At 37.1% G+C, this 15897-nt stretch overlaps 1 protein-coding gene across 2 annotated transcripts in view; it reads left to right on the top strand.

Annotated features, from left to right (window-relative positions):
- The first annotated feature begins 1269 nt into the window (after positions 1-1269).
- The window catches only part of LOC109429203 (transforming growth factor-beta-induced protein ig-h3), a 60964-nt gene continuing 46336 nt past the window's right edge, over positions 1270-15897 (top strand). The window contains exon 1 of one of the 2 annotated variants that reach the window (XM_062856527.1): positions 1270-1482. In XM_062856527.1, coding sequence (XP_062712511.1) covers positions 1415-1482 — 68 coding nt within the window. In that variant the 5' untranslated portion in view covers positions 1270-1414. The remainder of the gene's footprint in view (positions 1483-15897) is intronic. The other variant, XM_062856528.1, reaches the window with a different exon arrangement.

Below are 15897 nucleotides of genomic sequence, written 5' to 3'. Positions count from 1 at the left end.
CGATATTGTGGTAGTTGGACATTCCGTGAAATACAAATGGCCTCCAAAACACTTTTAAGTTTGGGTTACGATATCTACATACTGTATCATGCTTTAATTGTAAGAAATATTCGTGAGATGTAGTCTATACTGCTGATGGAGCCCCAGTGCACAATTATAATGCTTTTGGTACATTCATGGATTATTCCAAGGTAATTTGGAGAGTCTTGTTTATCTGATATCACTACATGACTTTCAAATGGAAAAGTACAATAAATCCAATAAAACTACCTTAACTATGTTGTGAAGGAAATTATATTGTACCACATAAAAACCAAAGAACATCACTTCAAAAGAATTTGTATGGTTTGCAAAGGTATATCCTACACGGAACCGCCAAACTACCCAAAATTGAGTTCTTTTGATGCAATCCTATAGTTCCGCCCAATAAGCCAAATTTGAGTAGATCGATTAAACTCACACTAGGTAAATTGCCTTTACCTCCAGCAAAAAAATATACTTAAGAGTAAGTAAATTCAACCCAAGACCCCCCCTCATTCAACCCAAATTTGAGTATACCTACATTTACTCAAAATTGGCTTATTGGGCTCAAGGACCCCCATTGGGTAGATGCATCTCTGTTTGTTTTTGACAACATCGGTGGGGGAAAGAGGGAAAACAACCTAATTTTGGGTAACTAGTTTATTCGATATACTCAGCTTTGAGTAAAATCGACCCAAAAATTAGGTAGTTTGATTTCTCCGTGTAGAGGAGTTGGAAAACCTCTATTTTCAATTGAAACTACAGTTGTCTGGTTTTTGAGCTTTTCTTCAATTCATTAAAATTTCTAACTAAAGTTCACTATTTGCGGCCCTCACTGTACTTTCTCTAGAAATTGCAGTATGATGCGGTTCAAGAATATGTATCACCACCAGTTTAGCGTGAAGATCAGGCAACGAAACTAAAAACAAAACAGACATCGAACTGCTTGGCCAGGCAGTCTCTGTACGTACTAGTATAGGTGATTATTCCAGAAGCATTGCTCCTCACTCAGCTCGGCACATCAACATCATCGCTCGGGCTCGGGCCAGGCCGCCGTTTGTAAAATTGTATTTATTATTATTTTATATGTTGAACAAAACTACAGCTATACAAACGCTGTTCGGCGGAACAATGTTATAAATACACCCGGCGGCCGGAACGGCGCATCAGTTTCAGTTTAAGCCTCTTCGGATCGAGATCGTTGATCGAGTCGGTGCTATTCTTTCGGAAGTTCGTGTGGACGTTAATTTCTCCTTGGTGCAATCAAGCGACAGCGTGGAAGTGATCTTAGTGAACCAGCGTGAAGTGAAACCACAGAGTGAAAAGTGGTCGAAGACAAAGAAAAGAGCGAAATTTCTTGGAAGTGAAATTCGCCCATCGATCGATTGAGAAGATGAAAAGCTTCCCTCTTATCTCGCTAGTGCTTTTGCTGTCGATAGCTGCCTCTTCGAGATGTTTCGAGTAATTAATGCTTTTCAGTATTTAGTCTCCCTATCCCCGTGTGATACCGTAGTGCAGGAAAAAAAATCAACGGTTTCGCTCATATTTCATGCATCTTGACTCACACTAATTCATCATTTTGTCCTGCCGATCGCTATCCACCTAAAACCGAACTGCTTGCAAAAGTGCCTAATCGACAATCGCAGATTGGATAATAAATAATTGCCAACCAAACGCAACAGCCAAGTGCAACGGCTCTGCAACTATAAGTATCTCCGGGTCGTGCGGACGACGACGACGATGAGACAATACGTATAGTGCAGCTCAGGTACCTGCTGCTAATTGCAAATCAACAAGTGTGAAATGCAAATGTGATCGCGTACCTTTGACGAACGACATACACTGATATATGATACATGTGCTGGAAAAAATATTGCAAATCAATAGAAACGAGCATTGTTTTCATTGCCAGCAGCTACATACCTATACCGAAGGTGTTTCGACCAATTTTCGTCGCAGCCATTATTGATATGCAAGAAATCCGATAATCGTGTGATCTTCATGATTGTTTTCTAAACAGTAGTCAATGGATGAAGTATGATAATTATATTGATTCCCACGATAATTAAGGGGATGCAAATGTTAAGCCATTTTGTTAGTATCATTTGTTGTGATGAATGTTCTCTGATCATCATTACATGGACTATTTATTGACCTAATTTTTCAAAATAATTTGAATACATTTTTTTTTTCAATAATGCATTATGAAAATTTACATATTATGCATTAAGGACGAACGTCTTGAAATCCCGCTTCAACAGTGCAGTGCATCAGAACTAAAGACGCACAAATCTCAAGAAGCAAGCTTCAAACAACAGTGCATTGTATTACAGGTACTCTTCGATACAACGTACAAAAAAATTTCTCTTTGTACGTTATATCGAAGTGTACGTTATATCGAAGCAGAGAAAAAAATAATATTTTTTATGTCAATGTTGATGTTTTTGACGTGAAATGAACCCTAAATGATGATTTCGGTGAAATTCACAAAACCACTAATGAAAAACAGGAGTTTTCATGAAAAACTCATTTCGTTTTTGTGCTTCGATATAACGTAAACTTTGCTTCGATATAACGTACACAAATTTTTTCCCCAAATTGCGCTATTTTTGGGTAACAAGGCGGATGCTGCTACACAGCATTGATATAAGTGATTTCGTAGTTTATCTGATGGTTAATCCTGGGAAAAAATGAAAAGTTCAATGTTGTACGTTATATCGAAGCAAAATGTACGTTATATCAAATTCGCTATATCGAGGGTACGTTATATCGAAGAATACCTGTATTCTGTTCTTGCTCACTTGTAATACCGTCGATGGGGGTGACAATGGGTCTAGGGGTAAGATTGGGTCAAAACGGAGAAAAATAAAAATTGAAATATCTTATCAAATATCAAAAATTATTATTGAAAACCTTTCAGTATTTCAAAGCATACATATTTTTACACGTTATGGTGCAGAATAGGACTTTTAGCAAACATATTTTTTGTTAAATTTGTGGCTTAACTTTGATGATGAAATTACTAGTGAATCACTCTAGAAAAATTTCCTCCTTCGTAATGTTTTACACAAGTACCTTAGTAAGTGGTTAGACTTATGTGTAACCTAGTTTATGTATTGAAAATTGCTGGCTGTCAATTGATTTTATGTTCAAAAAAATCAACATTTTTGAACTTTTTTCTTAACGTTAGGAATGGTGGTGAGATTGGGTCATGCCAAAAATAGAGTACACACAACCACAAAGAAAAATTTTACATGTTATCCAGTGTTCGAGCCCACCTATTCGACGTTTGAGTGGTACTGTATTTACCATACTTCCGTGGAAGCAAGATTTTTTTCGTAAATGTTGTTTCACTAAAGTGTCAAGCGAGTATGTTCATATGTTCCATGCTTAAGATCTGTTATAGCAATAAACTCATAAGAATAAGACATGAAACTACCAGGGAGTAGTAGGATCCACAAAATATAGAAATTTATAAGCCGGTAGGTTAGCACAATGTTAGAAAGCAGTTGAACATGGAATGACGAACAATAAGGCAATAAGGCGAGATTTTTCACTGAGTATTGAACTTTAATTTTATGAGTTTTGAGCGCCATACAGGGTTCATTCATAAAATACATATTACTAAAGAAGTGCTACGGTTTATACTAAATTTATATAAAAAAACATTTAGGAGCTATTATGGGAGAGGGTTTGAAAATGTGAAAGGTTAAGTAACATGATATTTGAACGACCCTTTATCTTAAGGCTCAATTAACCATCATTCAGTCATCAGCAGTCATCAAATATTAGCCCTAAAAGGGATACCTTCATGGCCTCATTTTTTTTTGTTTTTATTTTTGTGTATTTTAACTAGTTGCTAATTCTACACTCATTCATGGCCTCAGTTTCGTCACCTCGCTGAGTGTGTTCCATCAAAGACAAGCTCTAAAAGGCGCCTGGGGTCCAATGGACCCCAGGTATCCCTTTTAGGGTTAAAAAGCAGTTTTTTCGCTCATACTCACAAAGCCACTTTTGAAAATTATTCCACTGCGATCTAGATGGTGAATAGGATCCAGTGATAAATTTTCATTACCATTGGTTCAAATTTGAACGAAAAAACTGCTTTTGAGTTTTTCAATACGGATGATGGTTTGTTTCTTCTTGATACGGAGTCATTTGATTTGACAATATAGGTGCCAATCATCATTTACGTAAGCGTTTATAACGGCGGGTTTGATCCAAAATTTCTTATGTATTATACTTTCAACAAATCTTTCAATGTGCCCCTCTCTCGTTAAAATTTTAAAACCTAACCCCCAACTACCCCACGCAGGTTAAACAATATTTTAGGATCATGGATTAGGAAAATGGTGATATAATATACAAAACTTTTCTTATCAAGCTTCAACAACTGCTCGGCTGTATTAGTCCTTTTATGTGGATTAATCATCTTTTAGAACCACATTACTTTTTATTCGTCATGGTTACATTGTATTTGAAGTAAGTTTACTAGCTATGATTAATATAGTTAGCTTAGCTTCTTGGACGAGCTACTTCGAATACTTTGACCCATTGGTGAGATTGGGTCAATTCTCAATCATTTGTAGTTTAGTAAAAAAATCGATATAATTTGGTACTTTTTTGCTAAACTATCGTAACAACATAGAAGAGTAGACCTACCAAATAAAAAGTTATTGTGACTTCAATTGTATTTGTTATTCAACGAACAATCTTTGAGGATCCTTTTTTGACCCATTCTCACCCCCAACGACGGTAAGTCCACAGACAAACAGACGTAACACTTGCGAAATTTCCATCGACCACGCTTTTAACGATCATTTTAAATTTTCATAGTTGTGGCTTTCACAACCAGAAGCGCGCGCATCGTTTTTCTATGCGTTTGACGTTTCACACTAGCGCCATCTGTTGACGATATGGCACAACACAGTGATTCGTGCAACTTTTCCACCAGGTGATGGTAGTGTGAGCTGGTCGATGGATTTCCATGAAAATCGTTCAAGGTGTTACGTCTGTTTGTCTGTGGTAAGTCTAAAATAAGACACTTAGATGCGCTGGTTTTGCTTATGAAGAGATTTGTGCGCTTGAAATCGTGAGTTGATTCCAAAGTCGGCCATTGTGGCGGCCATTTTGGGATTCTAACAAGTTTGTCCTTAACCTTTCAGGACGCGCGCCATCAAGCAACGAAACTGCACCGCACTCGCGCTGTATACGATACGAGGTTTTTTGGTAGTGTTGTAATTTTTACAACAGCGCGCGTCCTGAAGGGTAAGGGGCAAAATTGGGTTTCATCACATATGGGCGAATGACTTTTTAACGAAAGAACGTTTGGTCGAATGAATATTTAGTCAAATTCAAGCTTTTTAATCGAGCTCCAAAATTTTCGGTCCATATGAATTTATAAAAAAAAATGAATGGACAAAAGTGTACGAGGGGGCAGGGGTTCTAAGATGACTAAAACTGAGTCTACATAGGGTATCGGGATGCTTCGTTGGCATAGTCCCCTCGTTCGGCCTATCTCAACGTAAACCAAAAACTCAAACAAACATGCATAACAGGATATCGGCAAAGCTATGCGCTATACAACATTTCGTTTCAATTTTAGCACTTTGGAGCATTTAAATCGAATGAAAATGACACTTTGTTTAGCTTTTGTAGACGCCATGTTTCTTCGGCTTAGTGGGTAGTCTATACACATGATCATAAATGGCATGATTCTGGAACATTTCGAATTAACTTTTCAATAACTGAACATTTGATGCGACGGCCAAAGACGCTATTTAGAACTTCTATATTTGTTTTCAACAAATAATTATTATTTTACAAATTGAATGTGGGCTGAATATTGAGGACATTTTTTTCACTATGTACCCACATCTTGGCCCATCAGTAAATTACGTCAACAACACTAATAAAGTGACGTTAACAACATTGCTTGCGTAAGAACCAGAAAGAACGAACAGGAATAGAGATTTGGTGTGCGATGACTATGAAAATATAACACAATAATAGGGTTGCGTTGTTTTCGTTACTTAATTAGGAAAGAACTTTAGTTTAAGTGATTTATTTATAGTTTTTTGAAAATTTGGCTCCGAGTAATTTAAAAGTAAGATTGGTGAACAAACAGGGATAATACTTCAGCACTGCAAGGTTGTTAATCGATAAATTATCGTTATCGCCGATAACGATAATTGTGTTCAACGTTATCGCTCACTGCGATGATGATAAATTATCGCAGGATTTATCGTCGTTCGATAATTCAACGCTAGTTAACTGAAGTTAACTTTGGAAGTTTTGATCATAGCAATCTTGGTCGAAAACATTTGACGTCTGTAAGGCTGCTTGAACCTAGGATAGGATACGACAACTAGTCAGCCCAAAAGAGACCAATTTGGGGACCAATAATCTTAGCAACGCGGAAAAACAAGACAGCAAGCTGTGAAATTAGACAGAGAAGTTGCAGGTGTCACATCCTATCCTAGGCTTGAACAAGTGCTTGTACGTGTTGGGGTTCAATCGGGGATTTTATCGAGCATTTCGTGTCATTCTGTCAAGAGTCCACCAGGGATTCCATCGGGAATCTTGCCAGGCATTTCAACGATAATTCGCCGTCATTCCAACAAAATGGCCACAGGGACTTCTTCGGGAATTTCTTCGATGATTCCTTCGGAAATCCCATCAGAATCCATGGTGGAATCGAATATTTCGCCAGGAATTTCATCGCGAAATTTGCTACGAATTTATGCAATAATTCCTCGCATTTCATCGGAAGTTCTGCCAGGGACCCTAACGATTTCTCTAACGGTTTCATAAGGAATTTTCCCAGAGGTTTCATCTGGAATTCCTAAAAGCATTTTTGTATAAATGCCTTCGAAGACTCCACCGGCTCCTGTTGATCACAGTATTGAGCAAATTATTTTTCTTTCGGGCGATTACATTTTGACATTCATAAACCACGTAGACCAAACCTTGGCCAGCTCAGACCCTCCCCCTCCCCCTCGTTGACTTTTGTACATACAAACATTTTAAAAATTTGTATGGAGCGTAGACTTCGGTTAGAACACCCCTCCCCCCGCTCCTCCTGGTTTATGAATGGTCTCCATGTAGCAGATTGTGATGCGTATTGATTTCCTTAAGGTTATGACTTAAAAAAAAAAATGATCCAACATGTTCATACTTAAATCACAGACAAACAGACGTAACACTCTGATGATTCCCATCGTACATCAATTTAACGGTCTATTCAAAAATTTGATAGTTGGCCAACTGACCATCCGTGGTGCTCGCATCGTTTTTGCTCGAGTTTGACGTTTGCCCACTACCGCCATCTAGTTGATGGTCGGCCAAACTGAGTCCTTTTAGCATTGGGCGAACATGTTGCCGTGACTATGATGTGAATCGAAAAATGTTCGAAGTGTTACGTCTGTTTGTCTGTGCTTAAATCATGTACACGAACGGGAACATTTGTTGACTGAAGTAAAAAAATCACCACTCCAACGATTTCTTTACTTGGCATTCAACAGTTAACTCGATAAATTTCAATAAATGATCGAAGACACGATAACGATAACGATAATGTAACGTACTTTTTATCGTTAACGACGGTTTATCGAAAAACTGTCAACGAGGTCATAGTTGGCGTTAAATTATCGGCGATAATTTATCGATTAACAACCTTGTCAGCAGGAATATTGAAAAAATGAGATAATAAGTGGTTCTAGTGCATGGAAAGTAATAAGCCAACGTTGTATCCACTAATACAGGGGTTTTCAGACATTTCTGCTCGCGGTGCACTTTTTGGAAATAAATCGCTCCGCGGTGCACATGTTCATTATTGTTAAAAGAAAACAATTCCAAATTCGTCAAAAAGCTGTTTAATTGTTAATAGCAATTCCAAGATGCATACACTCGTCATTAGTTTTTCCCCCAGCAATTATGACACTGCCTTACGTTTTTTCATCACTTATCGGAGCATAGCGAAGTGACACAGTTATTCGACTTAGAATATTTCTTGTTGAGAATGTTTCTGGGAACTTTCAGACAAGATCTTTATAAATGCTGAATCAAATCTTGAGCCGAATTAGTAGTGTTTTGTTTTTAAGAACCTCGGTGAAGTCCTTCCAAGATTACTGAATTATTTCTAGCAGTAGCGTCTCGTAATCTCACTTTTTACCTTTCCAACGACTGCAAAACTGGAATTCAGGATTCGATTCAAATTGAAAATGAACGGAAACTCGTGATTTTCTACTAACTACGAGCTAATTTGATGACAAAACTCAAGAATTTACGTTCGTTGGACAGGTAGGTTTGAGGTTAGGAAATCGCCACTAGAAAATTGTTGATAGACGTTTTTCGAAGACTTTTACTGGATTTCTGAAAAATTTCTAGCAAGACACTTGGCTTGGCAGCTTTATTCTCAGAACTTTGGCATATAATGATAAATTCCGTCCAGACACTCTTGTTAATTCGGAAGGAGTTATGTGTTCACCTGATTTCGAGATCAGTGATAGATTCCTTCTCTGGTATTAAGCAAAGCCACATTAGTAGATTTCTTCTGAGCTTTTTTTAGCTTTGAACTCGCCGGCTGGAATAATGAAAATAATACTCTCAATTCCCTGGAGCACCTTATAATAGTTCAGTTGTTCTGATTAAGTCAAGTTATTTTTTATGAAATAGGTAATGAATTTAAATTTAAATTTAAATATGTATGCAAGACTTTTCTGAAGTGCTGCGGTGCACTTGTCATGGCTTCGCGGTGCACCAAGTGCACCGCGGTGCACGATCTGAAAACCGCTGCACTAATAGGTCAATTTTTGTACCATAGACCAACGTTGCATACCATCACATCGAATCTTTTCAACTAAATTAAGTAAATTCTTGAATCTTTACATTAGTTTACTTCCAATTGATGAAAAATGTATTGCCTAGAGTGTGTAATAGGGTCAACATATTATTTCTAGTGCTTTTAATTCATGAGTTATGGTCAACATTGTTAAGGCGGCTTGCAAATTAGGCCAAGGAGTGGTACATATACCCTAGTTTATGAACAACATTTAAATTTAAATTTTACACCAGAGGTGCTAGTGTTCGACCGCGTTGACGTTTGCCAGTGTACACGTTGCTCAATGATGCAAACGAGAATTACAGGAGATTTGTGTAGTAGTATGCGTGTTATACAAATACCAAATCGAAATTCATCATGGCCGACAGTGTCTCGCGCGGTTATACCAACAGGTGGCAGTGCGCTTAAGAAAAATACACCAGGCAAACAATTCTGATGAATTGCCTCTAAGAGTTACGCCTGTTTGTCTGTGATTGTATAAAATGCTTAAAACCTCGTCTGTTTGTTTTTCATCCACAGTTAAAAGTAATGCATCGATTTTTTTTTTAAATTTGGCACAAATAGTGAACATACACCAAAGAATTGTCAGTCAATTATTTGGCCAATTTTAGCGATGCATTACAGAGCTACAGCAGTGTTTCTGTGTCCCGATTATGGCGGATACAGGCTTTAATATCTGTTAGAATTTACTGACATTTCATCGAAGTTTTCTTCTTCGTTTGAACATAGGTTCTTCTCTCTAGTTTTCAAATTTCACTATGTATGGATGGCTCAACCCCATTATCCCGAACGCCATTACCCCGAACGCCACTACCCCGAATGCCTTTACCCCGAACAGGCCACTTTCCCGAAAGCCATTACCCCGATTGCGTCATTGCCCCGAAAGGCATTACCCCGAAAGCCACTACCCTGAATGGGCCGGAGATCACCAAACAGTGTTAGCTGATTAGAAGTTGTTGAAGGGGGTTATATGTCAGAAAAGGGTTATTAGTATCTAGTGTATGAATACTCTTTCTAATTAAATATTAATTCTATCCTAAAACATGCAATTTAAGTACCGATTTTTTTTAACTGGCTGTTACACTGTTACAGAGTTAAATTCTCAAACTTTTTTTCCTCCTTAAGAGGTTTTCCCTTCTTCTAGCAATAGGCTGTTCTTTCATGGCTTATTTTTCGATCGAATAGAAAAATGCGATAACAACTTTTCGAGAATTGTAGCAAATGGGTTTCCGGAAAATAGGTTTCCGAGAAATAGATCATTCCGCAAAATGTTTTCCGGGAAATGTTATAGAATCGTAAGAATTGTGTATTTTATCTCTAGGATAGTCACGTTCTGTGTTGAAACACATTTTTCTGAGGTTCACTTTATTTAGTAATTTTATTGAAAGTGCGAAAAAAATTAAGGAAGTGGTAAAAAGGAAACTACTCCTTACCTATATCCTTTACGAAAAAATATTTATAACCTTGTTTATAACCCTCTCTCTCTCTTCTTGGCGTAACGTCCTCATTGGGACAAAGCTTGCTTCTCAGCTTAGTATTCTATGAGCACTTCCACAGCTATTAACTGAGAGCTTCCTCTGCCAATGACCATTTTTCATGCGTGTATCGTGTGGCAGGCACGAAGATACTCTATGCCCAAGGAAGTCAAGGAAATTTCCTTTACGAAAAGATCCTGAACCAACCGGGAATCGAACCCGTCACCCTCAGCATGGCCATGCTGAATACCCGTGCGTTTACCGCCTCGGCTATATGGGCCCTCATAAGAATAACCCATTTAAAATATGCTTTCGGGTTAATGGCGTTCGGGGTAATGGCTTTCGGGCTAGTGGCATTCGGAGTAATGGGGTAGAATCGTTTAGATGCCTGACATACAGGGGATGGCCAAAATGTTTGGGATAGGCAACTTCTTTTCCCTCACAAAAAAGTTCAACATGCTGTAACTTTTCATAGAGTGCATCAAATATTCTCAAATTTTGACTGTTCGTCAACCTATTATATGTGCATCATTGGTACAAATTTGAGCTCGATTGGTTAATCTTTCGCTAAGTTATAACCGTTCTGGTAAACACTATTTTTGAAACTACTAATTTTTGAGCTGATATATCTCGGAGACCAGTGAACCGAATTGAAAAAAAATTTGAACTTTTATCCACAATATATTAATGCTTGAAAATCATTTAAAGCATGGGTACTTTTCAAACGTTGAAAAAAGTTATGATGGATTGACACTTTTTGGATCTTTTTCGAAAACATGCATTTTTTAACATCTATGTAGTAATTCTAGTAATTTTTGTGCAGTATAGTAAATTTGAGTCATTTTCCTCCAAATGGGTGAAAATGTCAAACCATCATAACTTCTTTCTACGTTTAAAAAGTATCTATGTTCCGATTAATTTTCAAGCATTATTATATTGTTGATAATCGCTCAAAATTTCATTCAATTCGGTTCACTGGTCTCCGAGATATGACAGTTCAAAAATTGATAGTCTTAAAAATAGTGTTTTACCAGATCAGTTATAACTTCACGAAAGATTAACCAAACGAGCTCAAAATTGTACCACTGATGCACATATAACAGGTTAATAAACAGTCAAAATTTGAGAATATTCGATGCACTCTATGAAAAGTTACACTATGTTGAACTTTTTTGTGAGAGAAAAAAAGTTGCCTATCCCAAACATTTTGGCCACCCCCTGTATCTGACATTTCATGATAGTATTTCAAGTTTACTAATTTCATTGCGTTTATGTAGCAAATACTGACTTTTAATAAATGAATTCTCTACATTTTGAGCTTTTTTTTATTTTTTTAATTTGTACTGTGCTTTGATGTTATTGTTGAGATTATGCCTCTTTTGAGTGTAAACTATTTTATTTCATGTTCATTAATTTCATTCCGAATTGAATTCAATGCGCAAACATGATTGAATACGCAGTGAAATTCATCAACGAAAATAATCGGCTACTAGAACTGCAGGCTGGCTTAATACTTGAAAAGACCAGCCATTCAATGGGAAAATTACATATTCGGATATTCCGGAACCGGCTGAGATAGGAAGGTAGGAAGACATTTCTAGAACATCATATGCTGATATTATCCTGTAGTTCAGAATTCATGATTTTTTAATCAGAATAGATTCTATCCTTGCTTGGAGATTTCTTTTCAAATTTCTCCGTTAGCTTTATTTAGAGATCTTTCAATATTTTTTTCACAGGATATTCATCCAGAGATCTTTCAAAATTATCTAATTATCTTCAGGATTCCATTATCAAATTTCACTAAGGTTTTCTTCAGAAGTTCATCGACGGATGTCTCCAAGAACTCGGAATATAGTTTTTTTTTATTTCACACAAATTTCTCTAGAATTTTATCAAGAAATCCTTCTAGGAAAAGCTTTCGGGATTTCTTCAAAAAAATCCAAAGGTCCTCCAGGCCCTTTACAGGCTTGTACCAATTTGCTGATGGGACTTAACGTACTGGGAAAAACTTAGAAGACATAGATTGTTGATTATTTGGCAAATTGAGAGATGAAATTGTGAAAAAACGCGTTCTGGTGGGATTCGAACCCACACGAGTCTGTATTCGTTAGACTGGCGCTTTAACCAACTAAGCCACAGAACAGGTAACGGTTCTACGGAATAGAAAGCCATTTTTTTACAATTCCATCCCTCAATTTGCCAATTAATCAACATTATGTGTCTTCTAATTTTCAAGTTTTTCCAAGTACTTCCTCCAGGAGTTGCTTGATACAGCTCGCGTAGGATTTGATCTGATATTTTTCATTCTTTTGCATTTTTCAGGAGTCCCTCCAAGGATTTTCCTTCTGATTTTCACATTCCTTCAGAAATTTCACCCAGAATCATTCATTGGAATTTCTTCAGCAATTGCTTCAGAAATTTGGTATGATGTTTGCTTGGAGTTCCTCCAGAGGAGTCTCCAGGAGGTCTTTCCTATATCTCCTAGTAATTCCTACAGAAAATCTTCAATGGATTTCATGAAATTCCTTAAGAAATTTCTCCAAGATTTTATACAAGGTTTTACTTGCTCTTTATGGCGTAACGTCTGCGTTTGAACAAAGCCAGTGTGCCAGCGTACAGTTCTATGAGCACTTACACAGTTATTAACTGAGAGCTTCATCTGATAACGCTTGAAAATTAAAAGATATAAAATCCAGGGAGGCTGTTGCTCACAAAGGTGTTATAAAACAAAACTTTCATCTAATTAACACTCCACCGAAACTTTCTTCGGATAGTGCGTTCAATCGAAGGGCAGAGTAAAGTTCAATAGTAGGGTGACCCAAGCGCGACACATATGGTTTTATTGCATGGCAATTGCCGGCATCCTACTTCGTGACTCTCTCGAAGTGGCAGATCTCACACGATTGTGTGGCTGGAAACCGGATGTTTGATGCAGCACTAGCACTGCATTCAAGTCGTTAGCGGATTAGCATTGCTGCTGATTTGCAGGGCTTCACTGACGTAAAAGGTAGCGCATCTTCAAAAGTTGGAACAATCGAGTGGAATTTTAAATAGGCAGGTAAACGATACAGTTTGCCAAAAACCCCCGAAATATGTATGAAGAACAAAAATTCAAAGGAAAAATATTTTTTTCTGAAGTTGCTGCAGATATTCTATTAACAATGGAGCTATCGTAAGTGGAGCGGACCTGGTATGATGGTTAAAGCCCGTGACTATCACGCCGATGACCTGGGATCTATTCCCATTCCCGATATACTCACATAATGTGAGCGTATTTATTAACGAGATTTTAAGCCCGGTACTAGTTTATCTCGGGACCCACGGCTTTACTTCACTTCTGATACAGGGGATAGACAAAATGATCGTGACGCGCAAAATTTTCCCTTCTCAAAAAAAATTCAAATAGCCGTAACTTTTCGAAAAGTGCATCAAATATTCTCAAAATTTCACTGTAAATTGATCAACTAGTTGTGTATCATAGCATAGCATAGTATAGCATGAATACTTGCACAAATGTTGGATGGACTTGATCAACTAGTTGTGTATCAGTGGACAAAATTTGGGAAAGATCGGACTATTCTGCTCGAAGTTATGAAGATTCTAGAAAAAGGTATAATTTTTCGATAACCAACTTTGAGCTGTTATATCTCCGGATTCAATGAACCGAATGCAATGAAATTTTGACCATTATGACTTATATAATGAGCTTTCAAAAACTTTTGGCTTAACTTAAAATTCTTAACACGGAAGAAAATTATTACGATTAGAATATTTTTCTAATAAAACACAAAATTTTCCTAAATTTCAACAATGTTTCAAAATTCAAGATGCTAATTATAGTTCATTTAAATTCCCTCTTATTGTCTTGAATACAGATATGTTTTGAAAGAAAGTAACAACATAGGCGGCAATTCATTGAAAAAGTAATGAGATGCATATTAAAAATAGAACAAGTTACTAGAAAATCATGAAATTTACGAAATTGCTATAACTTTTTCTCTTGTTAATAATTTCAAGTTTAGTCAAACGGTTTTCAGAGCTCATTTTATAAGTCATAAATGGGAAAAATTTCATTGCATTCGGTTCATTGAATCCGGAGATATAACAGCTCAAAGTTGGCTATCGGATAATTCTATCTTTTTTCTAAATTTCTTATAACTTCGTGCAGAATAGTCCCCGATCTTTCCCAAATTTTGTCCCCTGATACGCAACTAGTTGATCAATTTACAGTGAAAATTTGAGAATATTTGATGCTTTTTTCGAAAACTTACAGCTAAATAATTGGACATTTTTTGAAAAGTGAAAATTTTGCCTGTCCCGATCATTTTGTCTATCCTCTGTATGTCGGAAGTAGGAATATCCCTAAAACGTATGTATGACTTCCTCCTTCACGAACTTCTCTAGATCAGTTATCGATAGAACTAATATGAGCTAAATATTCTCGGTGAATTTCTCAGATTTTTTTTCGTTTATCAGAATCATAGATTTCCACTTGGATTATGGGAATTTTTGTTTGTATTCGATGTTTACGACTCGTGTTGTTTGTATCTCCTAAGAGTTTTCCGTATTTAATTTTAAAGATAGAATAAAATATACAAAATCTGTTATGTAAACTTTTGTTATCAATATTGATTTCGTTTGACGATGACTAACAGCTTCAGTCCAGTAATCAGTTACATAAGATTATACCTAATGGTGATTCACCTTTTGTGACTTAACACTTTGTCACATTCAAAACTAGAAATTACCGCAATGCAGCAGAGTTTTAGTCATCCCAGTGTTGTTCAAACGATTCAAAATAACAATCCACAGCAAACAGCTGATACTTTCAAATATAATTGTACATCTCCATTTAAGCTGTTTTCATACTTCCAATTCAATTGACCGGCAGTTGAGGTAAACGAAAACTCGTTCTCTGCTCAACCTTCGCTTCGATCAAGACCAGCTGTTCGGTGCATTACTTAGAGCCGATGCACACGAGCGTTAATTGACGCCGCGTGAATTCACGCTGCGTCGCCGCAGCGTTCCTGTGGGGCATGCGTTGACATTGCGTGCCGCACACGGTGCGGCGCGGTTGCGGTGCGGTAGCGTTGCGTTCTCGTGTGCATCACCCCATTTGATTGTGTGTAACTCAGGACGCACTTGCGTGCACGCTGCGTGGACGCACCGCCCGTGTGCATCGGCTCTTATACCTTTCTCCACGTTAGCTCCACTACGGGGGGATTGGAGTGGATACATTCGGTTGGAGGAATTCCACGGAGTCATGTCAGTCGATCCTGAGCGACCATTTCAAAAATATCTGAAACTTTGCACAGTTTTTCAATTTCATATAAATCGCCATTTTTTGATATTAAACCTTCATATTCACTCACGACTAACTTTTCAAAAGGGTGTATGCGAAAATAGTTCTAAAATATTCTAAAAGCTGTACAGCAAAAACGGATTGTTCGATTGTTATAAATTTTTCAGCAAAGTTAGATAACTAAATGATGATTCCTTAGAAAATATACACTGTAAAAAATTTCTTTTTCTACTTTGAAAAAATATGATATTTGT

The sequence above is a fragment of the Aedes albopictus genome, chromosome 3, assembly GCF_035046485.1.
Source record: "Aedes albopictus strain Foshan chromosome 3, AalbF5, whole genome shotgun sequence".
In the NCBI taxonomy this organism is placed as follows: Eukaryota; Metazoa; Arthropoda; class Insecta; order Diptera; family Culicidae; genus Aedes; species Aedes albopictus.
This window is presented reverse-complemented; position numbering and strand designations above follow the sequence as displayed.